At 39.5% G+C, this 20,000-nt stretch overlaps 1 protein-coding gene across 7 annotated transcripts; it reads left to right on the top strand.

The window, feature by feature from the left end:
* Nucleotides 1–234: 234 nt before the first annotated feature.
* On the top strand, nt 235–18,507 carry septin6 (septin 6). Of its 7 annotated transcripts, none has more exons than XM_086301398.1 (12): nt 236–379; nt 555–671; nt 2,361–2,475; nt 5,094–5,289; nt 6,592–6,778; nt 8,429–8,590; nt 9,338–9,434; nt 10,484–10,652; nt 10,882–11,014; nt 11,113–11,303; nt 12,364–12,410; nt 17,352–18,507. In XM_086301398.1, the coding sequence occupies exons 1-11, from the start codon at nt 311–313 to the stop codon at nt 12,365–12,367; spliced, it is 1,440 nt and encodes a 479-aa protein (XP_086157524.1). In that variant the 5' UTR covers nt 236–310; the 3' UTR covers nt 12,368–12,410; nt 17,352–18,507. The 7 variants fall into 7 exon arrangements, with proteins under 7 accessions (XP_086157497.1, XP_086157541.1, XP_086157524.1 ...); XM_086301390.1 differs by lacking the exon at nt 17,352–18,507 and adding an exon at nt 14,320–16,261; XM_086301406.1 differs by lacking the exon at nt 17,352–18,507 and adding an exon at nt 12,888–14,311.
* Nucleotides 18,508–20,000: the final 1,493 nt, after the last annotated feature.

Below are 20,000 nucleotides of genomic sequence, written 5' to 3'. Positions count from 1 at the left end.
AGAAATGCTTTAATATTGCTATCATATTTATATCATGCACGGCACATATTTATAATCATGTATTAATTAATGGTAAAACAACAATAACCCTAAATCAATTACGTATTTAGGAAATATAGCCCTGATCTTTATTTGGAATTCGTGTTAGTTCTCACGTAAAACCCATAAACATTACTTCCCGTGCTTACATACATCTCCTAAGTGTGTTTGAGACAGTGCTTAATTTTTTGAAGTTATATAAACACTTTAAAAAGTTTCCTTGACTGGTCGTTGCCGCGTTGGTTTTACCGTTTATTCTTAACTGACACGAATGTGTCGTTTACTGACTGCAGATCGCCGTCTCTACCACCAGACGGAACCATGGCGACATCCTGAGGGGGTACAGTAAATAGTTTTATTTATATCTTTATTATTTTTACGAAGCAAAATTCTAAATAAATCATTTGGAGTATGCCCGTAGCTTATATTTGATAAGTAAGAAATACATAATATGGGTGCAGTTTTTAAAAATATCATATCTAAAAGCGCATTGGTTTGTGGTACATTCCTGCTAGGCCATCTTTCGGTGTAACGGTAACGGTGCAGCTTCCTTTGCTAAACAGAGCAGCAGAGGTTTCGTCCTCCGGCTAACAGCAGCTACTATGGCGTCAACCGAGATAGCAAGGCAAGCGGTAAGTAGCCTGTTTCACACTGGAATTCATGTATTTATCTTATATATTTTTGTTATGGATCAAGCGTTTCGCAGAAGAGTGTATAATTTCAAGCAGATTTACCCAGCCACCATCCGTTTTTCGTGGCTATTCCATCCAAATCCAGTGTACCGTGGCTTAATTAGATCAATTATAATTAGAGCTAATAGAAACCTGATTATGCGTCCCTAAACACGGTATAAAAACAAAATTTAACCAGATATCAAATTAAGGCCCAGCACTCAACAGTCGAAGCTCTCCGGTAGAATATTTTCATTTTGGTATGCTAACGCCTGCAGATTTCCTGTACTGGTAAAAACCTAAATTACCCTGTAAACGGAATTAACAGATTAAGACATTTAAAATTTAAAGTAACCGACTTATCTATTATCTCACATAAAAACGAGAGGCTGTTACAGAGCCATAGGTAGGCCATTCATTCTGAACGCCCCCATTTCGGCACGGCTACGATGCTCATTTCCGTTATGTTGTTTTATGCAAGACCCGTCAACTTTGTTTTCCGGGCGTTGTCTTAATGAATATTACGGACAAATAGATCGTAGGTCCTTGTAGACATTTGGCCGTGCAATGCACAAATCGTGGTCTAAGTTTGCCTTTTTTGGGAGGGGGCTTGGAAAGAAGCCGCGTAACCCAGAGGGAGGGCTGAGAATAGCAAGGTTTTACAGTTTGATATCCATATCTAGTGAATGGAAACCCGCTCACTGTGTGTAACTTGGCTGTGAGTGTCATGAAAAGCGGGAATGGTCTCAGGAATGTTGCACTTGCAGCTGAAGAGTATAGGGCTGGTTGTCCAGTTTTCCAAACACTCCCTCAGCTGTTTAAACCCAATTTCAGCCATCCAAATAATCCACAACTGTTTAGTGCCCTCAGCTTGCTCAGTTATTTTAAATTGAGTCTAAAACAGAGTGTTTTTCCTCCCAGAAATCTTCACCACATTGGACTGCAACAGTGTGTTATGTTAAGCCACATAATAGCTGGTTGTCTGAGGTTGAGATGGTTGAGATATTCTTTCTTTTGCCATATAATCTACATTTTTTGTTTTCCTGCAAAACGTAGGCTGCAGAAAGGAGGTTCACACTGGTGGAGATGCTTACCAGCAGCCACACACCCACACACATATGTAACAACAGTGTTTTTACACTTGTTGTGTTTAGTGGTCCAGATACAGGTTGTCTATAAACAGTGTGATAGAGTGAATGGAAGTGAAATAGGCTCAGAAGAGGAAGTTTTTAAAAAAAAACAAAAAACTCAGTGCCAGTAATGCTAATGCTTTTATCCGTTTTTCTTTTCTTTTTTTAATTTTTAAACAGTAAGCTTTTTTTTTCCAAATTTTTCTAAACGCTCTGTCTTGACACAAACAGCAGTACCTTTCCATATATGTACATTGTGGTTTCTAACTGTCTCGTCTGTGGAAGAAAGTCACAGCTCAGGAAGCAGGAAGTGAGTTAGCACTGCACCTGAACTCATTGTCAAAGACTAACGTGATCAAAAAATGGTCGAAGGCATGGTACGGTTTTATTTACACAGGACAGCTGTCGTTACGATGCATATTTCAGCACGTTAGAAGGAATCCTGCACGTGCTTACAGACGTGGAAGGCGTTTAGTGATCGAAAGGCACTGACTTGTTGCTTTATGTCTTTTGTTTTTAGGGTGAAGGAGCTCGTGCTGTCCCTCTATCGGGCCATGTCGGCTTTGACAGCATGCCTGACCAGCTGGTCAACAAGTCTGTCAACCACGGATTTTGCTTCAACATCCTCTGTGTTGGTGAGTGTGTCATGTGAGATTTCCTCTCTATGTCTTCAGGCACAATGTCTTTGCTTCAGTTCAAGTGTTTCCACAAGACAAAAAGCTGCTCAGTGTTTGACTCTCAGTTTCCTTTTTGCTTGCTTTGGTTACTGTAATGAGTAAGATGCTCTCAGTTCAGGAAAGTCAAGTGTCTGCTGGTGGTTATTTAATTTGAATATGCATGACTGTTTAAAAAAAAAAAATGCAACACTGAATGCAGGATACAAGCCTTCTCCAGGATGTAGAGGACAGTCAGAAATGATGCCCTACAAGTTTAATTTTAGACTGGAGAACCAAGTCACATCAGCCTTATTAAGTGCTGGAAGTATTCAATTATGTGCACTCAGTTGCCAATTTATTAGCATCCCACTAAAACTAATCTAATACAGCCATTCAGCAGCCCTAGCTGAATGGAGAAAATAATGTTCAATTTATTTAGATGGCATTTTGTTGCAATTGTGGAGGTTATAGTATTTTTGTAAAGGCCTGTCATGTCTGGCAGTACTTGCACTCAGAAACAGGATCTGAATGTGCCATTATGTCAAACGTATTTGCATTTTCAGAACTCTGTATAGGCTCCTCTTGTTTGTCTTTTCCTTTTTATTTATATATTTATTTAATCCTTTCTATTATTGTTCAGGTTAGGCATGTGTAATATGTCAGTGCCAGAGTTGACAGGCAGGAAGAAAAACAGTAAGTAATAAAATGGGAGAAAGGTGGAGGTTATAGTTTATGATACTGTATTTATAGAAATCAGAAGTATTCATATTATGTTTTTGTTTGAAAATACAAACATCTTTTCATTAGGGTTTCCGTTCTGGAACATGTTAAATGTCCAGAAAGCAATAAAATATGTGCAGAGCAGCACAGGAAGTAACATGAAAGATGAGTCTTAGCAGACTACAACATTCAAAAATACTCATCAGTCATCAGCTCGGCAGTGAGTTAGCAAAAACAAAAAAGGTAAACTGCAGTGGATGTAATAGCAGTAAAACAATGAGATCTTCTTTTGTGGGGGAACTTGCTTTGTGACTAACTTCAGCATTCTTGCTTGAATATTTAACTAAACATCTCTGATGGCAGAGCTATAACATTTAAAACCATAGAAAGCTGTGGGAACTCTGATAGTTCCCCTTAACCTTGAATACAATGTGTTTTTGTGATATGCTGCAAATTAGATTACGTTACATTACTACCCTCTGTTTATATATTTTAAACTAGACCTGTTATGCATTTGTCTCATATTTTCTACAGGTGCATGTTCATATTAAACCAGGCAAGGGTTTCAGATCATGAGATCACTGTATATACAAGTAATCCATGTCCATAAACTCTCGGCTCTTTACAATGTCACTTAAAGGGGATATCTGTAATGTGGTTATCTCGGGCACACAGCCCATCTGCTGTTCAAACCTGCTGTTTTTTTTCTTGCAAGGGGCAAACAATCAGAAGGGGGGTGGCTTAAAGGGAACATGGGAGGAGTTAAAAAGATTTAATACAGACAAAGAATAAACTGAGGGATTACTTTAAACTGTTAACATGCAAAGATACTCTAGTAAAGTGCAAGAATGAACATATGGGCCTGGAAATGAGCAGAATATGTCCACTTAAGACTTTTTGATGATGAAATGATTGGTGGGCACGAGCGACAGGCTTTTGAGTTTCGAGCTAAACACATCCTCTAGATTCTATTTATACTCGGGAGTGGAGTGAAATGTGTGTTTTTTCTCATAATGTTACTTTTTAATGCTTTTTGACTGCCAGTTTTTCCAAATAATCTATAAAAACATTAGTACAATCCAATCAAAATATGGATGCAAAGACAATGCTGCAGAAAAAGCAGTTTTGTTCCAAACTGTAAGCACTGCTGTATGACTCAAGCAAAAATGTGACGATGTGTGCCTCAAAGATGACTGGTATGTCTGCAGAATGTTTCTGTTGTGTTATTTTTGACCTTTACTTCACACATTGACCCATCCTGTCCTTTCTATGTGTTCTTCACTTTCTTCAAACAAGATGCAAAATTTTAACTGTTGTGAACTGAGCTTTGCTCAGAAAGATGTGTCTGTGTGCTTGTGCTATCAGAGAAAAATAGGGATGTTGTAAGATGTCCCACAAAAATGGGCTAACATGGTTGGACTGTAGGTCAGGCTATAATGAATAAAAATAGATTTTCTTACAGATGGAGCTCAGTATCTGAGTCATCTAACAGTAAATGGATGTCAGTACATTACATAGCAGCTACTGCTGCTGTTTTTGTGGCTTTAAGCATTTGAGAGTAATACACTCTGTTTTAAGCATATTCAATACGCTGTTTTTAATGTACTCTAACATTATCAGGCACCATTTTTTTTTCTTTTTGCTTGAGTTACACAACTGTAGTGTCAGAGAGAGTGGCTTGAGCTGAAATATATCAAAAGCTGATCAAAGAAAAGGGCCTGTCATTAAATTCCTTTTGGTTTGGGAGTTTTTTCCAGTTAGTGAAATAATAGCAACTGCCCTGTAAGTAAAGATGAAGAGGTCCTTTTTATGTGATTTGAATGATGTAATTGTAAGATGAAGATAGTAACTTGATGTATTTTCTGTTTGTTGTGCAGGTGAGACGGGTTTGGGTAAGTCCACTCTGATGGACACGCTGTTCAACACCAAGTTTGAAGGTGAGCCCACCCAGCACAACCAGCCGGGAGTCACACTCAAGTCCAACACCTATGAACTTCAGGAGAGCAACGTGCGCCTCAAACTCACTGTTGTCAACACCGTGGGCTTTGGAGACCAGATCAATAAAGAAGACAGGTAAGTCAGCCACTCTTAGCTGCTTCATCTTTGAGAGAGGGCGACGTCAAACTCCAGAACTTTCTTTTATTTGGATCTTTCAGTGGGAGCAATATACATCCCAGACAAACCTGACATCTTGGGAGTACTTAAAGCCTCTCCGCAGCTTATGTGTCATTCGTTGCTTAACTTTCTTTCATCAGATGTCTAAAGTGAAGTAGTTTCCTCATCAGTTTTGGGAAACAGAAATTAAGATGTAGCTGCTTTCCTGTCTGGCATGAGAAGCAAATCACAGCCTTAGGATATGACACTTAAGCTGCTGTGTACACCCACGATTTTGTTACCAAACCTTAAGTGTGATGCAGAGGGTAAGTTGAGGAAGAGGAGGAGACTGTGTGAACTTTGTAAGCTCTGTACAATGGGAATCCTGCAATTGTTGGAAATCCCAGGGGAAGTAACATGGGGTTAAACTATCTTATACACTGCTGCAGGCAGAATATCCTATACTTTCTACATAAGCTGTGGGGGTTTTTTCACAGTGTTTATGGGTCTGTTTTCTGGAAAGAGTGGATGCCTTTTGAAGCTTCCTGTAGTCCTCAATAAACCGGCCAACATCTTTCTCTTTTGTTCATTTTCTCTCGCATGTGTCATTGCAGATAAGATTGAATTAGTTATTGGATAAATCAAATACTCTAAAACTACAAACATCAAGAATCTGACCTGGCATGAGTATAAAGTATGACTTGAAATCTCCCTGCTTTAGACTAAACCTCCTCAGATAAGACGGTCTGTCCTAACACACAGCAAAATTGATCATTGCTTCTGTAAAGTTAGTTAAAAATTAATCATGTTTACCAGGTAGTTGCTCTCACATGTTCTGACTGCAGGCGTCTTCACACATGCACTGCAGCCCTAAAGTTTTGTTGAAATTACCATGAGGAGAAACATGTGACAACTCAAATCTCCCAATCTGATCGGACTCTTTTTGTAGTGGACTTTTACTCTGCTAGGTTCCTTGCAGATTGTTGGATAATGATTATAATAAAAGTATAAGAGATGTTCCTACATGATTTTCCCAGAGGAGACAAAGTCTTTAGAACTCACAGTTGTCTTTCTGTGTTGCTATACTCTCAGTATACTTTCGGGCCTTCCACAGATAACAGTGACTCTAGTGCTGCAATGATTCGCTGATATCCTGAATATTAATACCTTACTATTTAGATAAGAAATGTAGCTTATATTTGAAAAAAATGCTTAATATTTGCTGGTTTCAGATGCTGTGGTGTGTTGAAAAAATCTTCTCTGTCCCTCATCTTTTAACAGCTACAAGTCCATTGTGGAGTTTATTGATGCCCAGTTTGAAGCATATCTACAGGAAGAGCTGAAAATCAAGCGCACGCTACACAGCTACCACGACACCCGCATCCATGCGTGCCTGTACTTCATCGCTCCAACGGGACACTCGCTCAAATCGCTGGATCTGGTGACCATGAAAAAACTTGATAGCAAGGTCAGTTTCACTTCACTGAGTGTCATCTTTAGTTGTTTTTGTGTCAAAGAGTCCACTAGAAGATGTTTAGGATTGTTTCTATTATGTAACAGTTGTGCTGCAGCTGAATGATCTTACAGAATATCTGTTTATTGAGTAGCGTGTCATAGATATGCTGTAGGTATGTGCTCTGACACTGCATGACTGTGTCATTGAATCTGCCTTCTTCAGGCCATAAACCCTTTCCATCTGCTTGAATGTAAATTGGCTCGGGCTTGCTGCTGCGTCGGTGTAGGTCAGCTGTGAAATGCAGTCTGCTCAGTGACTGAAGCCTGGTTTTTGTGAGGTCCTTTCCCATCAGCTTATTTGCATGGCCCTCATGGCTTTTGCACAAAGAACCAGCCTAGCGTTTGCCAGAGCAGCTGTGCCCTCCAGCAAGCATTCACAGCAGCGTGATCTAGAGCAGAGCCTCCTCTGTTTACACGTTCACCTAGGAGCACATTCAAACAGCGCTCTGCTGAAGTGTCCTCGAGCTAGACTTTGAATCCTCACCAGACGAAGGGATGCACTAAGATATTTTTGTTCACATGACCCGGAGCATCCCTTGCTTTTAGTGAAAGGGGCCCACATTCAAATAATAATAAATAAAATCAGGGGTTGTGTGGGCTGACACAGCACTGTAAAATAGTTGTGTAGGAGTGAAATGTTATTTTCCAGCTGTAATTTATATACGACGGTGATTGTGCCTGTTTTTCCCCACCTCCCTAGAATTATCACTGTTTGGGTAACATATATGTCCACGGTTGGAGAAACTTTCTGTGATCTGAGACATAACACGAAAGCTTTCACTTTCTGTGCTGCTTTTACTATTTTTATCTCTGTACTTAAGATTATGTTTCTGTCCTCTCTGAGGGGGAAGTATGAATCGAGATGATATTTTATAATTTATATATTAAAACCTATAGCCAGTGCATTTAATGTCAAAAAGATGCTTTCTTTGAACCTGGCTTTATCACATGAGTGGACAGCAAATTTGTTTTGACTTAAATCGAGTGTAAAAATCATGACCTTTTCACTAATTGATCTCCTGATTTGTGAGCAATGGAGATTCACATGTGATGAAAGAAGTTATTTTCATCGTTTCTGTATTCCTCTGTGGTATGTTCGTCTTAAATGAAACAGGCAGCATGTGATTAGTGCATTTTGTGCAGAAGAATCAAATGAAGCATCAAATTCACCCTTTTTATATAAAGGAAACCTGAGTTAAGTTGACAACCACAGTGATTCTGTTTATCTCTTGATTGGAGTTTTAGCTTTTGTCTGTATTGACTTTGCTTATACTCTCTGAATGTTAAAGCAAACAGTACCCCTATCATTTTTCACATTTTCTTTTAAATTACTACTGCAGTCTTTGGGAATATATGAGTGGAAGCCATGTATAAGAAAAAGTGTTATGCACTCTGTTCTTAAACTGTAATATTACTTAATTCTAGCTACAGCTTAAGAGTTTTTTTAATAAATCAACTACTTTCTAAATTTGGACTACAGAAGGGGAAAGGCTGTGAAACTAGCTGTGAAACTATATTTAGCTGAATGTCTGAAATATTTCACTTCACCTTATTGCGCTATTGTGATAACTACATGAATGCTCGCCTCATTTCTTAACTGCAGGTCAATATTATCCCAATCATCGCCAAGTCAGATGCTATCTCAAAGAGTGAGCTGGCCAAGTTCAAAATCAAAATCACCAGTGAGCTGGTCAGCAACGGAGTGCAGATCTACCAGTTCCCCACCGATGACGAATCCGTGGCCGAGATCAACTCCACCATGAACGTAAGGCTCATTTCTACTGTTGTGCGTTACACATTCAGCTAACCTAAGCAAAAGATCCACAGTTCAGTCATGGAGGGGGACACGAATGCCTTCAGGGTTGTGTCGGGAAGGGCATCTGGGATTAAAGAGTCTGCCAAATCAAACGTGTGGAGCTACCTGCTGTGGCGACCCTGTGTGACTAAGGGAGCAGACGGATGTAGCTACGCTGCTTAATTCTAATTTATTTTACCAGCGTAACAACTTGTGATGTGGAGTCGGGGCAGATTTTGTACGTGTCTCCTTAGTCTGTCAGGAAGCCGCTGTCGCAGTACGGCAGAGTGTTCAGTTCGCTCTGCAGGAAACCTGCAGTGTGGGAAAGGGCCTGTGTGCACTGACAGATAATTCAAGGCTCACTTAGATGTTTATTAGTCCTGATCTGTGCAAATTCCTTAACTATCCTTAACTGATTCTATTAAACTGCAGCCTCTCCTCTCATGTTTGCACAGCCTGACCTCAACTCTGTTCTGAGACATCATAAATCTTTATTGTAGTACTTGCTGTCTGGAAAAACAAGTTCTTAATGATCAGCTTGTGTAAGTTGAAATAATGATATCGACGTACGCCGGCAGCACAAATACTTCTGGATTTCTTGGTAACAAAAAGGTGTTTGATTTATTTATTTACTTTGTGTGTGGAGAGAAGCTGTGGAGAATTTGCAGAGTGTGTGTTTGGCAGCACACCAACCGTGCTTTTCTTTACGCTTCACAGAGCCATTTGCCCTTTGCCGTGGTGGGGAGCACAGAGGAAGTCAAGATTGGGAACAAGATGGTGAAGGCCCGGCAGTACCCCTGGGGAACGGTGCAGGGTAAGCCCGGGTTACATCCTGCACAGGAAATGAGAGCATGCTCCTTCTCATCACAGCTGCTCTAGCCACTCCCTCCCCTTATATTTCTGCTCAACTCAAATAGCTGCTACAGACTAGCTGATAACCCGTTATATAACCTGCAGTTCCATCACTGCCATCACACTGTAAATCATTGCAGTACCAGCTTTTAGCCCATAAAGGAATTTTATGTCGCTTTTATTGACCTCCTTGATCAATGGTGTGGTTAATGTATGTGAAGTAGACAGAACTGTCAATACTTTAACTCCAGTTGCACTGATTTGCTCCTATGCCGTTTGTTACAGACACGTGCTTGCTGTTATTATCAAATGTGTATGCATGCATGTGGGCAGATGTTTATATGATTCGGTCTTATTCAACACACGCAGCTTAAATGCTTGCAGTATGACTGCTCTTCTCGTTTCTTGTTATGTCTACTTTATAATGCTATCAAACATAAAAAACACCCTGAAGTCTTTATTTTAAAAACAACAACAATTTTCTGCTAAATTTGCTTTAATTTTGGTGTAATCCCTTTAGAAATTCTATCCTTTTATACAAGCAGCCATATGGTAAACAGAGATGCATTTCCCACGATGTGTGTCTAATATTTATGTGGATTACATCAAAAAACCCCAAAGCTTAAAGTCAGCGTTTTCCCCATATCATTAATACTTCATTTAAAATTCAGTGTGCTGGATTGCTGCCAAAACAATGAAACCCACACCGCCGTTTTAATGCGAATGGCCTGCAGTGTATAATATTTATGACTGAAGAAGGCTTTTTATCAAACACTGGGTCTGTTTACCCCAGACTGTCTGCATGCATACTCACATGGTGTCACATGTCCTGTGGAGGCATGCAGCTCGGCTCAGTCCAGCACCAAAAATCAATACAGAAAACACAGGACATGAACACTGCCTTTTTATACTGCTGCAGTTTGTTTGATTTACTTTATACTGTAGCTTTAGCATGCGTTCTAGTTTGTTCTGTGAGACATGCACTAAGTCCCTGTGTTCTGTTTCTCACAGTGGAAAATGAGACTCACTGTGACTTTGTCAAACTGCGGGAAATGCTGATCAGAGTTAACATGGAGGACCTGCGAGAGCAGACTCACACGCGTCACTATGAACTCTATCGGAGATGTAAATTGGAGGAAATGGGGTTCAAGGACACGGATCCTGACAGCAAGCCCTTCAGGTAGCAGACTCCTTTATTGCAGCTGATTTTTGCATTCATCATCTTATTTCTACCCCCAACCTCCCATTTACTTTTTACACTTTGGGGGCCTGTAACTGTGAAAGTTTTCATAGTATGGAGGTTAAAATCTTGAATGGTTTTATAAAATATGCTAAATTTATCTTATAAGAGATTTGCTTTACTGTTTCTATTGCTCATATTTCTTCCCTCTGTCATTTTCCTCTGCCAGTCTGCAGGAAACATATGAAGCTAAGAGGAACGAGTTCATGGGAGAACTGCAAAAGAAGGAAGAAGAAATGAGGCAAATGTTTGTCCAAAGAGTTAAAGAGAAGGAGGCTGAGCTCAAAGAAGCAGAGAAAGAGGTAAGTATCAGCAGCATAACCAGTGTTTATGTGAGCCAGATATATTTCTGCTTTGTTTTTAAAACACAAAACAACTGTGTCTGTTTCTTGTCACGTAGCTGCACGAGAAATTCGACCGTCTGAAGAAACTCCACCAGGACGAGAAAAAGAAGCTGGAAGAAAAGAAGAAGACTCTGGACGATGAGGTCAACACATTCAAACAGAAAAAGACTGCTGCAGAGCTCTTGCAGAATCAAGCTCAGCAGGCAGGGGGCTCCACCACACTCAAGAGGGACAAAGAGAGGAAAAAGTGAGTATTGTTATCCCGCTCTGTGGCTTTACCCTCACAGGTGTACCATTGGCTGTGTGACTACAGGAAATGGAGTATGAAATGAATTTGGGAGGGTGTTGACAAGCCAGTGATAAAATAACTGACTTCAAGGTTTTATATCAGTATGTATTGGAACTGTCATATCAATATCTCAGTGGTTTATCTGCCACCACTGGTTAATAACCCACCGTGGATTTGTATAATTTGATGCTAATCCATATTAGATTTGTATAGCTGACAGGCTCAGGCAAACCCTTATAAGCAGACTTTGACACTGCTCTTTAATTCACAGAGGCAGATGAATGTTCCAGTTTTCCCTCCATATAATAATAGAGATTGTAGTTAGTACTAAATTCCACGCTAAGTGAGCTGACTATAACTCATCGCCAGTGTGGAGAAATAAGAGGAGAAGAGAGGGGAGGGAGACTGGTGAAAATTACAATCTGTCCTCATCTAAATAGTTGAAAAGTAGCCAACTGTCAGCAGAGTTAGATGAATGAATTTCAGTCAGAAATCATTGCTCTGCAATTAAGCGCTGCTGCTGGTTCACCACAGAATCAAACGCTCTCAATACATGTGTGTAAACAACTTTACACACATGTGCCAATACTTTATACACTTTTCCAAATGCTTTGGTAATAGATCTGACATGCTTTTGCTTATACCACAAGTTTAGTGAGGCTGAGGCTGGTATTGCGTGTGCAGCCTGATGTGTTATTGACATTGTTGGTCCCTTCATGGTGCTAATCAACTCCTGGTTGTGTTAAAGCTGATGTGCCCGTTGGAAAAGGAAGAAGACACTTGCACTGAGAGGTTTCTTGTTGCTTTATTTCCTTCTTGCTAATTGATTTTCTTCACAGCCATTCTAATTTTCTTTTTTAGGCTCTGTCTCAAGGTCACAAATTAAATCTGACTAGCGGGGTCTAATAATCAAGTTCTTTTCAGTCTCCGGGAGACAGTTATTTATGATGAATGTTGTGTTTTGAATGTGTCCTGTGAGTGCATGTGTCACCTATGTTGCATCCGTAATGTTTTCCAGTTAACTCCTCCCACACTTGCTGCATGCTGCGTGAGGCACCTTTTCGGGTAAGACCCCCTTCTTGAGTTACACCGCCAACAGATGTGAAAAAAAATATATAAATATTAAAATTCTGAAGCTTCTGCAATTCGGGAATCATTATTAACTCCACCAGAACGGCCCTTTGTCACTGATTCATAGATTTTTATGACACTGGTTCTCTGGTTTGGTGGTCTCAGGATCACCTCTCAGCTTTTGATCATTTTCAGCTCGCACCGGGGCACTTTGCAGCTGAGTGTGAGCATCTAGCATCTCCAAATCTGAGGCCATGGTTCTCAGCTGGACATGGGTGGAGTGCCCACTCTGGGCAAAAGGGAGGAGTTGCTGTCCCAAGTGGGAGAGTTTTTGAGTATCTTGGGGTGTTGTTCACGAGTGAGGGGAGAATGGAACAGAAGACTGTCAAATTGGTGCGTGTCTGCAGCGATGCAGACACTTTACTTGGCTGTTGTAGTGAAGACAGTTGATCTACTTTCCCACCTTCATAGGACCACAAGCTGTATGTAGCAGCCAAGAGTGTCTGGATGTCTGGGAAGATGCAGCACAGAGTAGAGCTGCTACTCCTCTGTGTGGAAAGGAGCCAGTTGAAGTGGTTTGTGCTTCTGATCACAAGGCATTCTGGACGCCGCATAGGAGATGTGTCTGAGTACTAATGGGAGGTAACCCAGAACATGCTGGAGAGATTATGTCTGTTGGATGGTTTGGGAACGCCCCTGCATCCCTACTGTAGCTAGAATTGTTGGCTGGGGAGAGGAATGTCTAGGCATCTTTCCTGAGAGTGCTGCCATCGTGACCCAGGCCCAGATTAACAGAACATTGATGGAGCTCGCAACATTTTATTTGACTTTGAAAAGGCAACATTTTCATTATCTGACATTTTGTACTTCAGACGATTGACTGATAAGTAGTACAAGTTAACCAGAAATGAAACTGAAGCATTAGTGGCTGTCAAACTGTGCAGCCAAATACTTCTCTGAATCTGAATATGTAAACACAATCTGAAGATTTATAAAGCTGTTAAATCTCCTCTAATTTGCATGGATTTAATTTGCCCATTTAAGTTATTTAAGCACGTCACTGTTTGAGAAATGGCTAATCCAAATGTAGCATTTTATTGCCACAGATTTGCAGTACTTCATGGAAACATCTGTGCCGATCCTATCCTTGAGTATGCAGTGTTTACCGTCCTTCTGCCAGCTTCTAAATCAGCCACTTTATTAGATCCCCACCCATCCATTTGATGTACTGTTCCATCTGCCTCCCAAAAAGCACAACAGTCTCTTTTTCTCGTGGCCCTTCCCTGACTTTGCACAAAGACTCATTCAAGGCTGAACTGAAGAGTAACTGAAACTAACGGGTCACACCAGAGCAGCTAGCAGCCTCAGGGCCCTTCTCTGTTTACAGAGATGACATGTTTTGTTGATCAGCCAGAGCCATATGACGACCCCCACTCCCACCACCACCCCACCCCACTTTTGTGGATTCAAAAGCCAAATCCACAGAGGGACATGTTGTTAAGACTCAACCACTGGGGAGGGTAGAAGTGAATAAAGACATCTGTCTTGCAATCTGTAAACTCCACAAGCATTTCAGAGCTCTTAAAAAAGCTGGAAACAAGATGGTGTTTGACGAGCAAGGCTCGAGGAAGACAATAAGACCCGCTGTTTGAAACTCAAGGGAGGGAGGAAAACCTGAAAAGAAAGAAAAAGATTTATTTAACTGTCTGATTCAAACAAATAGACAGCTGTACTCACATCCTCACCTCTGCACTCAGTCCTTTTGAGTTGCCTTAAGAAGCATGTTTTCCCCGTCAGCGCCCCCTGATAACTAATGTTGATGTGATGTCACCTGTGTGAAACTGTCTTGTGATGATGTTTTAACTCCAAGAAAGCAATAACAGCCCTTCTCTCTTATTTCCAGCTAAGGATTCCTGTAGAAAAAGTGCTCCCTTGTGGCCATCCTGCTGTGAATGAGTTTCCAACCCCATCATCCTTTACAGTACCCCTTCCTCACCCTCACATTACCCCATAATCCAACCCTCCACATGCCCCTCCCTGCTCTGTGGAAGACGCTGGGCATTGCTATCAGTTTGACTTACTCTTTTGTTTTTTTCATGCTGAATGATGCTTGTCAGTTGTGTGGGTTGTACAAGCAATTATTCGGCTTCTCTTTTTATGCAAATTTACAAAATGCATTCCATGTTTGTTTTTTGTTTTTTTAATATTTAGTGACTTTTTGCATGATGTGAGCTTTTAAAAAGATATTAACATACATGACTACTGTAGTGATGGGCAGAAATGTACTGAGGCTAAATGGAAACATGCATTAAAACAATGGGACTGAAGCATGAAGGATGAGAAATCTGTTTTGGATTTCAGACTTTACAAGAATAGACTGTTATTAATATGAAGGCAGATTGACTGTGAGATTGAAGACAAGCAGTAGACTTAGTAATGTTGTTTTTTTAAAACCGCCTCCATGAAACTGTGGTGTCTGAAATTGCTGCATTTCAAGAAAATGTCTTGCTGAAGAAAAGCACACTTCAAGTAGTTAATCATTGGGTTTCTGATAGGCTAATCACTTCTTGCTTATTTGGTGACACCTGTGGTTAAAGTGGTAACAGGAAGTAGAGTTTTGTGCTACAACAAGCACCTTCTTTTTTAGAAGTGCGACAGAAAAGCAGCCCGTGTCCGTTCTGTGTCCGTTATTGTGCAGCCAAAAAACCTTGTCTTGATGTAGATATTTAAAATCTGTCAATTTGTCTCATGTTATGTTGTTCAAATTGTTAGCAGGGAGTAAAGTTGCTTCTCTTGTAGATAAAATTTTGATTAGTCTCCTTTGATTAATCTCCTTCACAATAAAAGCCACCGTGTGCTTTCATCATACACTGTATATAAAAGATAGGTGTATCTTCAGGATTTAAAATGTAAAGTCAAAGCGAAAGTGGATTACGTCTGCATTCTTTTCAATGGCCATTAGGGGGCAGTTCCTCTGCTGATAAAAAGAAGTATAATTGCATAAATGTTTAATACCTCAATAAAAACATTCTCTACGAGTTTACGGTATAAATCACAATATAGGTTAAGTGAGATCTACTTTAGGGCAACAAATTATTACTGTATGAGCGTTGCAGTTTCTTGCGATTGCTAGTTTCCAAATTCCAATCCCAGTTCTTGTGGGCGGGGCTTTACAAACCACTGATGTCACAGCAGCTATGGCTCTCTTTTATATACAGTCTATAATTTTAGTAAGTGAAGTTTTGTTTGTTTGTTTGTTTTTATGTGAAGCTTCAGCAATACAAGAGTCAACAACTCAGCTGTAACTAGATAAAATTCATACTGTATTACAGTTTCTTGCTTGTAAAAGCAGTTTGAATGATAAGAAAGGTGCTTCCCAGCACTGTAAATTAATTGCAGAATGTAACCACATTACATTGTTTTTCTTTAAGAATTATAAAGACATTTTAAACAATAAAAAATAAAATGGAGATTTACTTTCTTAATGTCCCCTTGCTGATGTTGTTTCTCTTCAGCCTCATGCATGAACAGATGTGAGCCTCCTCTCTTTGCCACTTCTCCCATACCTCATTCATCATCATGTGTTTTGTGCATCGTTGTATTAGCTTTCACATTTGCACTTTTAATATTTTATACCTGAATGTGATGGTTTTTTACATACTATATATTAATGTTGTAAGTGCAATTGTAACTTTCTTTTTTCTTATTGTTCTCAATATGAAGGCACATTTTAAAAGTCAATCATCTTAATGTCAATTGTCCTGCAGGGACCAGTGTTATTTGTATCAGTGTTACGCATATATTAAAGAACATTTTAATAAAATAAAGGCCAATTTTTCACCATATATTATACCTGTGAACATAATCATTGTCTATGACAAACATTACTTTATTTTTAGGAAATTAAATCAAGGTTTATTTAATAAATGGATGAAATAGTTATATTTCATTTATCAGGGGCTTACAGTGAACAAATGTTGGTGCCAGTAGGTTGTACTTGTGCAAGTTCATTGGCCAGCTGCTGTCCTAGCTTTGCTTAACATTTTTTATTGAAAGAAGATCTTTAGGTGTGTTTATTTCATGGCCCTCAGATCAAATAGGCGCCTGCTGACTTAGTTTATACTTTATTGTTCCACCACTTCAAGGTTCAGGGTTACTTTTATCACCTCTTGAAAGAGGGAATTGTCTTGGGTTGAAAGTACTCCTGCCTTAACTCACATAATTCCACATGATACCAGGGTCAAAGTACTTCAACAGAAGATCCTTTCCTTCCTCGCAATCCTTAGCTCATTGGTCTGTGTGGTTTCACTTTCCTTTGCAGTAATCCCTGGCTCTGCACTGAGTAGGTCCTCAGCCCTCAAGCTTTGCTAAGGGACCAGCCTTTGTGGGTACTGAGTACCTCAAATGTGACCAGAGGCTCTGTGGACCCCCCCTCCCCATCCCTGCAGGGTTTTCTTATACATTACCTGCTCTGCTATAATACGTGTTAACGTGTATGTGCTTCAATGCTGCTTTAAACTCACTTTGAGCAATCTAATCCACGATATGTTGCCTCTGCTTATGCTTACATGTTTACTTTTTGTGTTGTTGTGACTAATACCTTTTCCACTTCAGTTGTGATGGAGAAGACATGCACCTGTTCATTTATTTAAATTTCTGTGCACCTGAATGACCACAGACAAGTCGTGGGATCGTAACACGGGCTGTACCTTTTATTTCACTGTTTTAAAAAAAATCATGGTGTGGACACAATATAATCGGGTGTTTTATGTCTATAGTGTATTGTTTGAATAACTATGATCACTAAGATTTAATTCAAAACCTAAAGTTTTTCTCTCCTTGATATGAATCGCACTTCTGAATCTTTTATTTGTAAGCGTGTCTGCTTTGGCTTCCTCCCTCTAACTGCCTGCTCTTTTCTCTTTGTCTCTTTAGCTTCTTTTAATCTGTCTTGACCACCTGAAGAGGGGATTGCAGCTTCAGCAAGAACTAAGCACCCTTTACCTCTTCCTGTTTTTCTCGCTGTATGAACCTTTTACTCTCCCCATTGCATCTCCTTTGGTTGAATACGGCCTTAATGTGGACTCGCATGGTATTTCTGACCACCTAAGGATGGTTAAAAGCTGGGCAGGTCAGGAACCGGGCACAATTTAAATCTGCTTTCATGTCTTAATGTATAGAGAGACTCTTTGTAGTTCATAGAAGTCGTCGGGTGGGACTCGCACACTTTTAGGACTCACAGAGGAAGTCATTATTTGACCTTTAGTTGAAATAAAATTGCTGTGACCTGCACTATGCACTCATCTGTTCAAGAGAATTCTCAACCCAGAGGCATTAGGATAAAATGAAAGTGAATCATCGAGACTTACTTTTAAACAAAAGAACAGAAGCACTTAATAAACTATGTGTAATGTGTTAAAGTGATACAGTATAATGAGGATGTCCTCTTCCCTTGTTTTCTGCACATCTAAATTAAGAGTCATAATCATGCAAGAGCCAAAGCAATGTTTATGGTGCCCATGTTTACATGTCACTGCTGAATACCATGGAGGTCACATGTCATGGCCTTTTACTACACATTGTGCTTTAATATTCACTTGCCTACTCTATATTTTGCATGCATCTCTCTCTCTCTCTTTTTCATTACTGCAGTGATCTTTGACCTGCTTGTTTTTAACCCTTAAATAACAAAGTTTTGCTATCTGTTTTCCTTCATTGCTGTTTTCTTCAAATCGGTGCATATAATTCATGTACATTTGCTCTGTCCTATGATTTCAGCTCCCACTTTGCCAAATGTTAGTATAAGACGGAGTTGAATTGAAACCCCAGATAGGAGTATTAAAAAAATACTCGAGCATTTATATAATTTATAAGGATATATTTTGTGTATCGAAGTGGAGACTTGTTGTTTATTACCTATGATCTTTGGACGTGACTCTGAGTGTAACATTTTGGTGTCAGGAATTGCCATACATTTTTTCTAGTATCAGTCATCACCTCTTGTAGTCAGAACCTCTCCCACACCTCAAATGATTCTGGATCTTACTTTAGTTTGATTCCATTGATGTACATTTTGAATAAAAAAGGTGATCCAAACATTTGACGCTTCTGTCTGTCATTTTCAACAGTGGCTCTAAAACTGATGCGATTAGCGCTGGCTGTCGCCTCGCAGCAAGACGGTGCTAGGTTCAAATCCAGCGCAGGGTCTTTCGTTGTAGAATGTAAATGTTCTCTCAGAGTTTTTTACATGGACTTAGGTTCATTGGTGATTCTAAATTGACTCGTCTCTAAGTGTTAGCTCTGTGACAGATTGATCACCTGACCAGGGTCTACCTCGCCTCTCGTCCCGTGACAGCTGGAGTAGGCTCCAGCCCTCTCTGTGACTCCTATTTGGATAACTGGAAGGAAATGGATAGATGGTTCTCAATCTGTGAGGCACAGACAAGTAGAGGAAAAAAAAAAAAAGAAACTAAAATGAATGAAGGTTTTTTTTTTAAGGGAAAGTAAAATTGCACAATTTATTTAAACATATTTACTTATAAATGAATGAAACTAAACTACATCTTAGATGCCTTTTTAAGACAAATAACTGATACAAACTGGGTTTTGTGACATTAATGGTTTTTGTCTTTGTTATTTTCACTTTCTTTGATGACCACAGTCAAATCCTAAAGTTGTGTCTCTTCATAGGGTTCATCTGCTTCGAAGTCTTTCTCTGGATTTATTATATATATTTACGAGAGATATGTGGACAGAAATGTTCGATTTTAATTAAAGAAAACTTACATAGATGCAAAAACTAAGCCTAACTATTAGAGACAAATCTTTTTGCAAAGAATTGTTTCATTTATAAATTCTAAAACTGCTGTTAAACATATCTACTGTAACATTCCCAGGGCTATTATCAGGCCCTACATACACAATGATAGCAAATTATAATGTCACATTGTAAAATACTGGATGGAAGAATATAATTCAGAGGAAAATATTGCACTTTTCCCTGGTTTGCCTCACTTTATGACTTGTATTTATCAGCTACAGTTACCAATAGCTTTGCATATATAAGATGTTGTTATCACTGGTTGATTAGACCTCTATATTTAGTTGGGTGGAGCTTTGGTGGAAATGACATAAGCTAAATAAATTTAATGTCCCAAGACTTAACGTAATGGTAATACCCACTCTTACAGATGGAGAAGTTGTTCTGTCCCACTTTGTCCTGAAGGAGGCAGTGTAAGCAAAGATGTGCACATATAAAGAAAGAAAGAACCAGTATGTTTATTACTGATTATACTATGGATTAAATTATTTAATCTTTTTAAAATAGTTGACCACCTGCAGCATTGAATTGCTGCTCATTCCAGCTCACTACCTGCAAAACTGTGCTTTCTAAGGTCCTCCAAATCTGGAGATGACATGACAAAACCAACATGGAATGAGCCAACTACATTACAGTCTTAAGTTTTCAAGTTCATATTGGTCTTGCAGTTCTCGGAGAGGTGTGCCATCAACCCCAAATTCATTCTGCAACATAACAACAAATGAAAAATGCAACCGGAGTCAGAAAGAACTGTTTTCAGTATC

Source organism: Aulonocara sp. 'chitande type north' Nkhata Bay, linkage group LG2 (assembly GCF_057382095.1).
Source record: "Aulonocara sp. 'chitande type north' Nkhata Bay isolate Kocher_YH1m ecotype deep benthic linkage group LG2, A_spYH_male_GT1.1, whole genome shotgun sequence".
Classification (NCBI taxonomy): Eukaryota; Metazoa; Chordata; class Actinopteri; order Cichliformes; family Cichlidae; genus Aulonocara; species Aulonocara sp. 'chitande type north' Nkhata Bay.
Note: the sequence above shows the minus strand (reverse complement) of the source record. Positions and strands in the feature narration are given on the sequence as shown.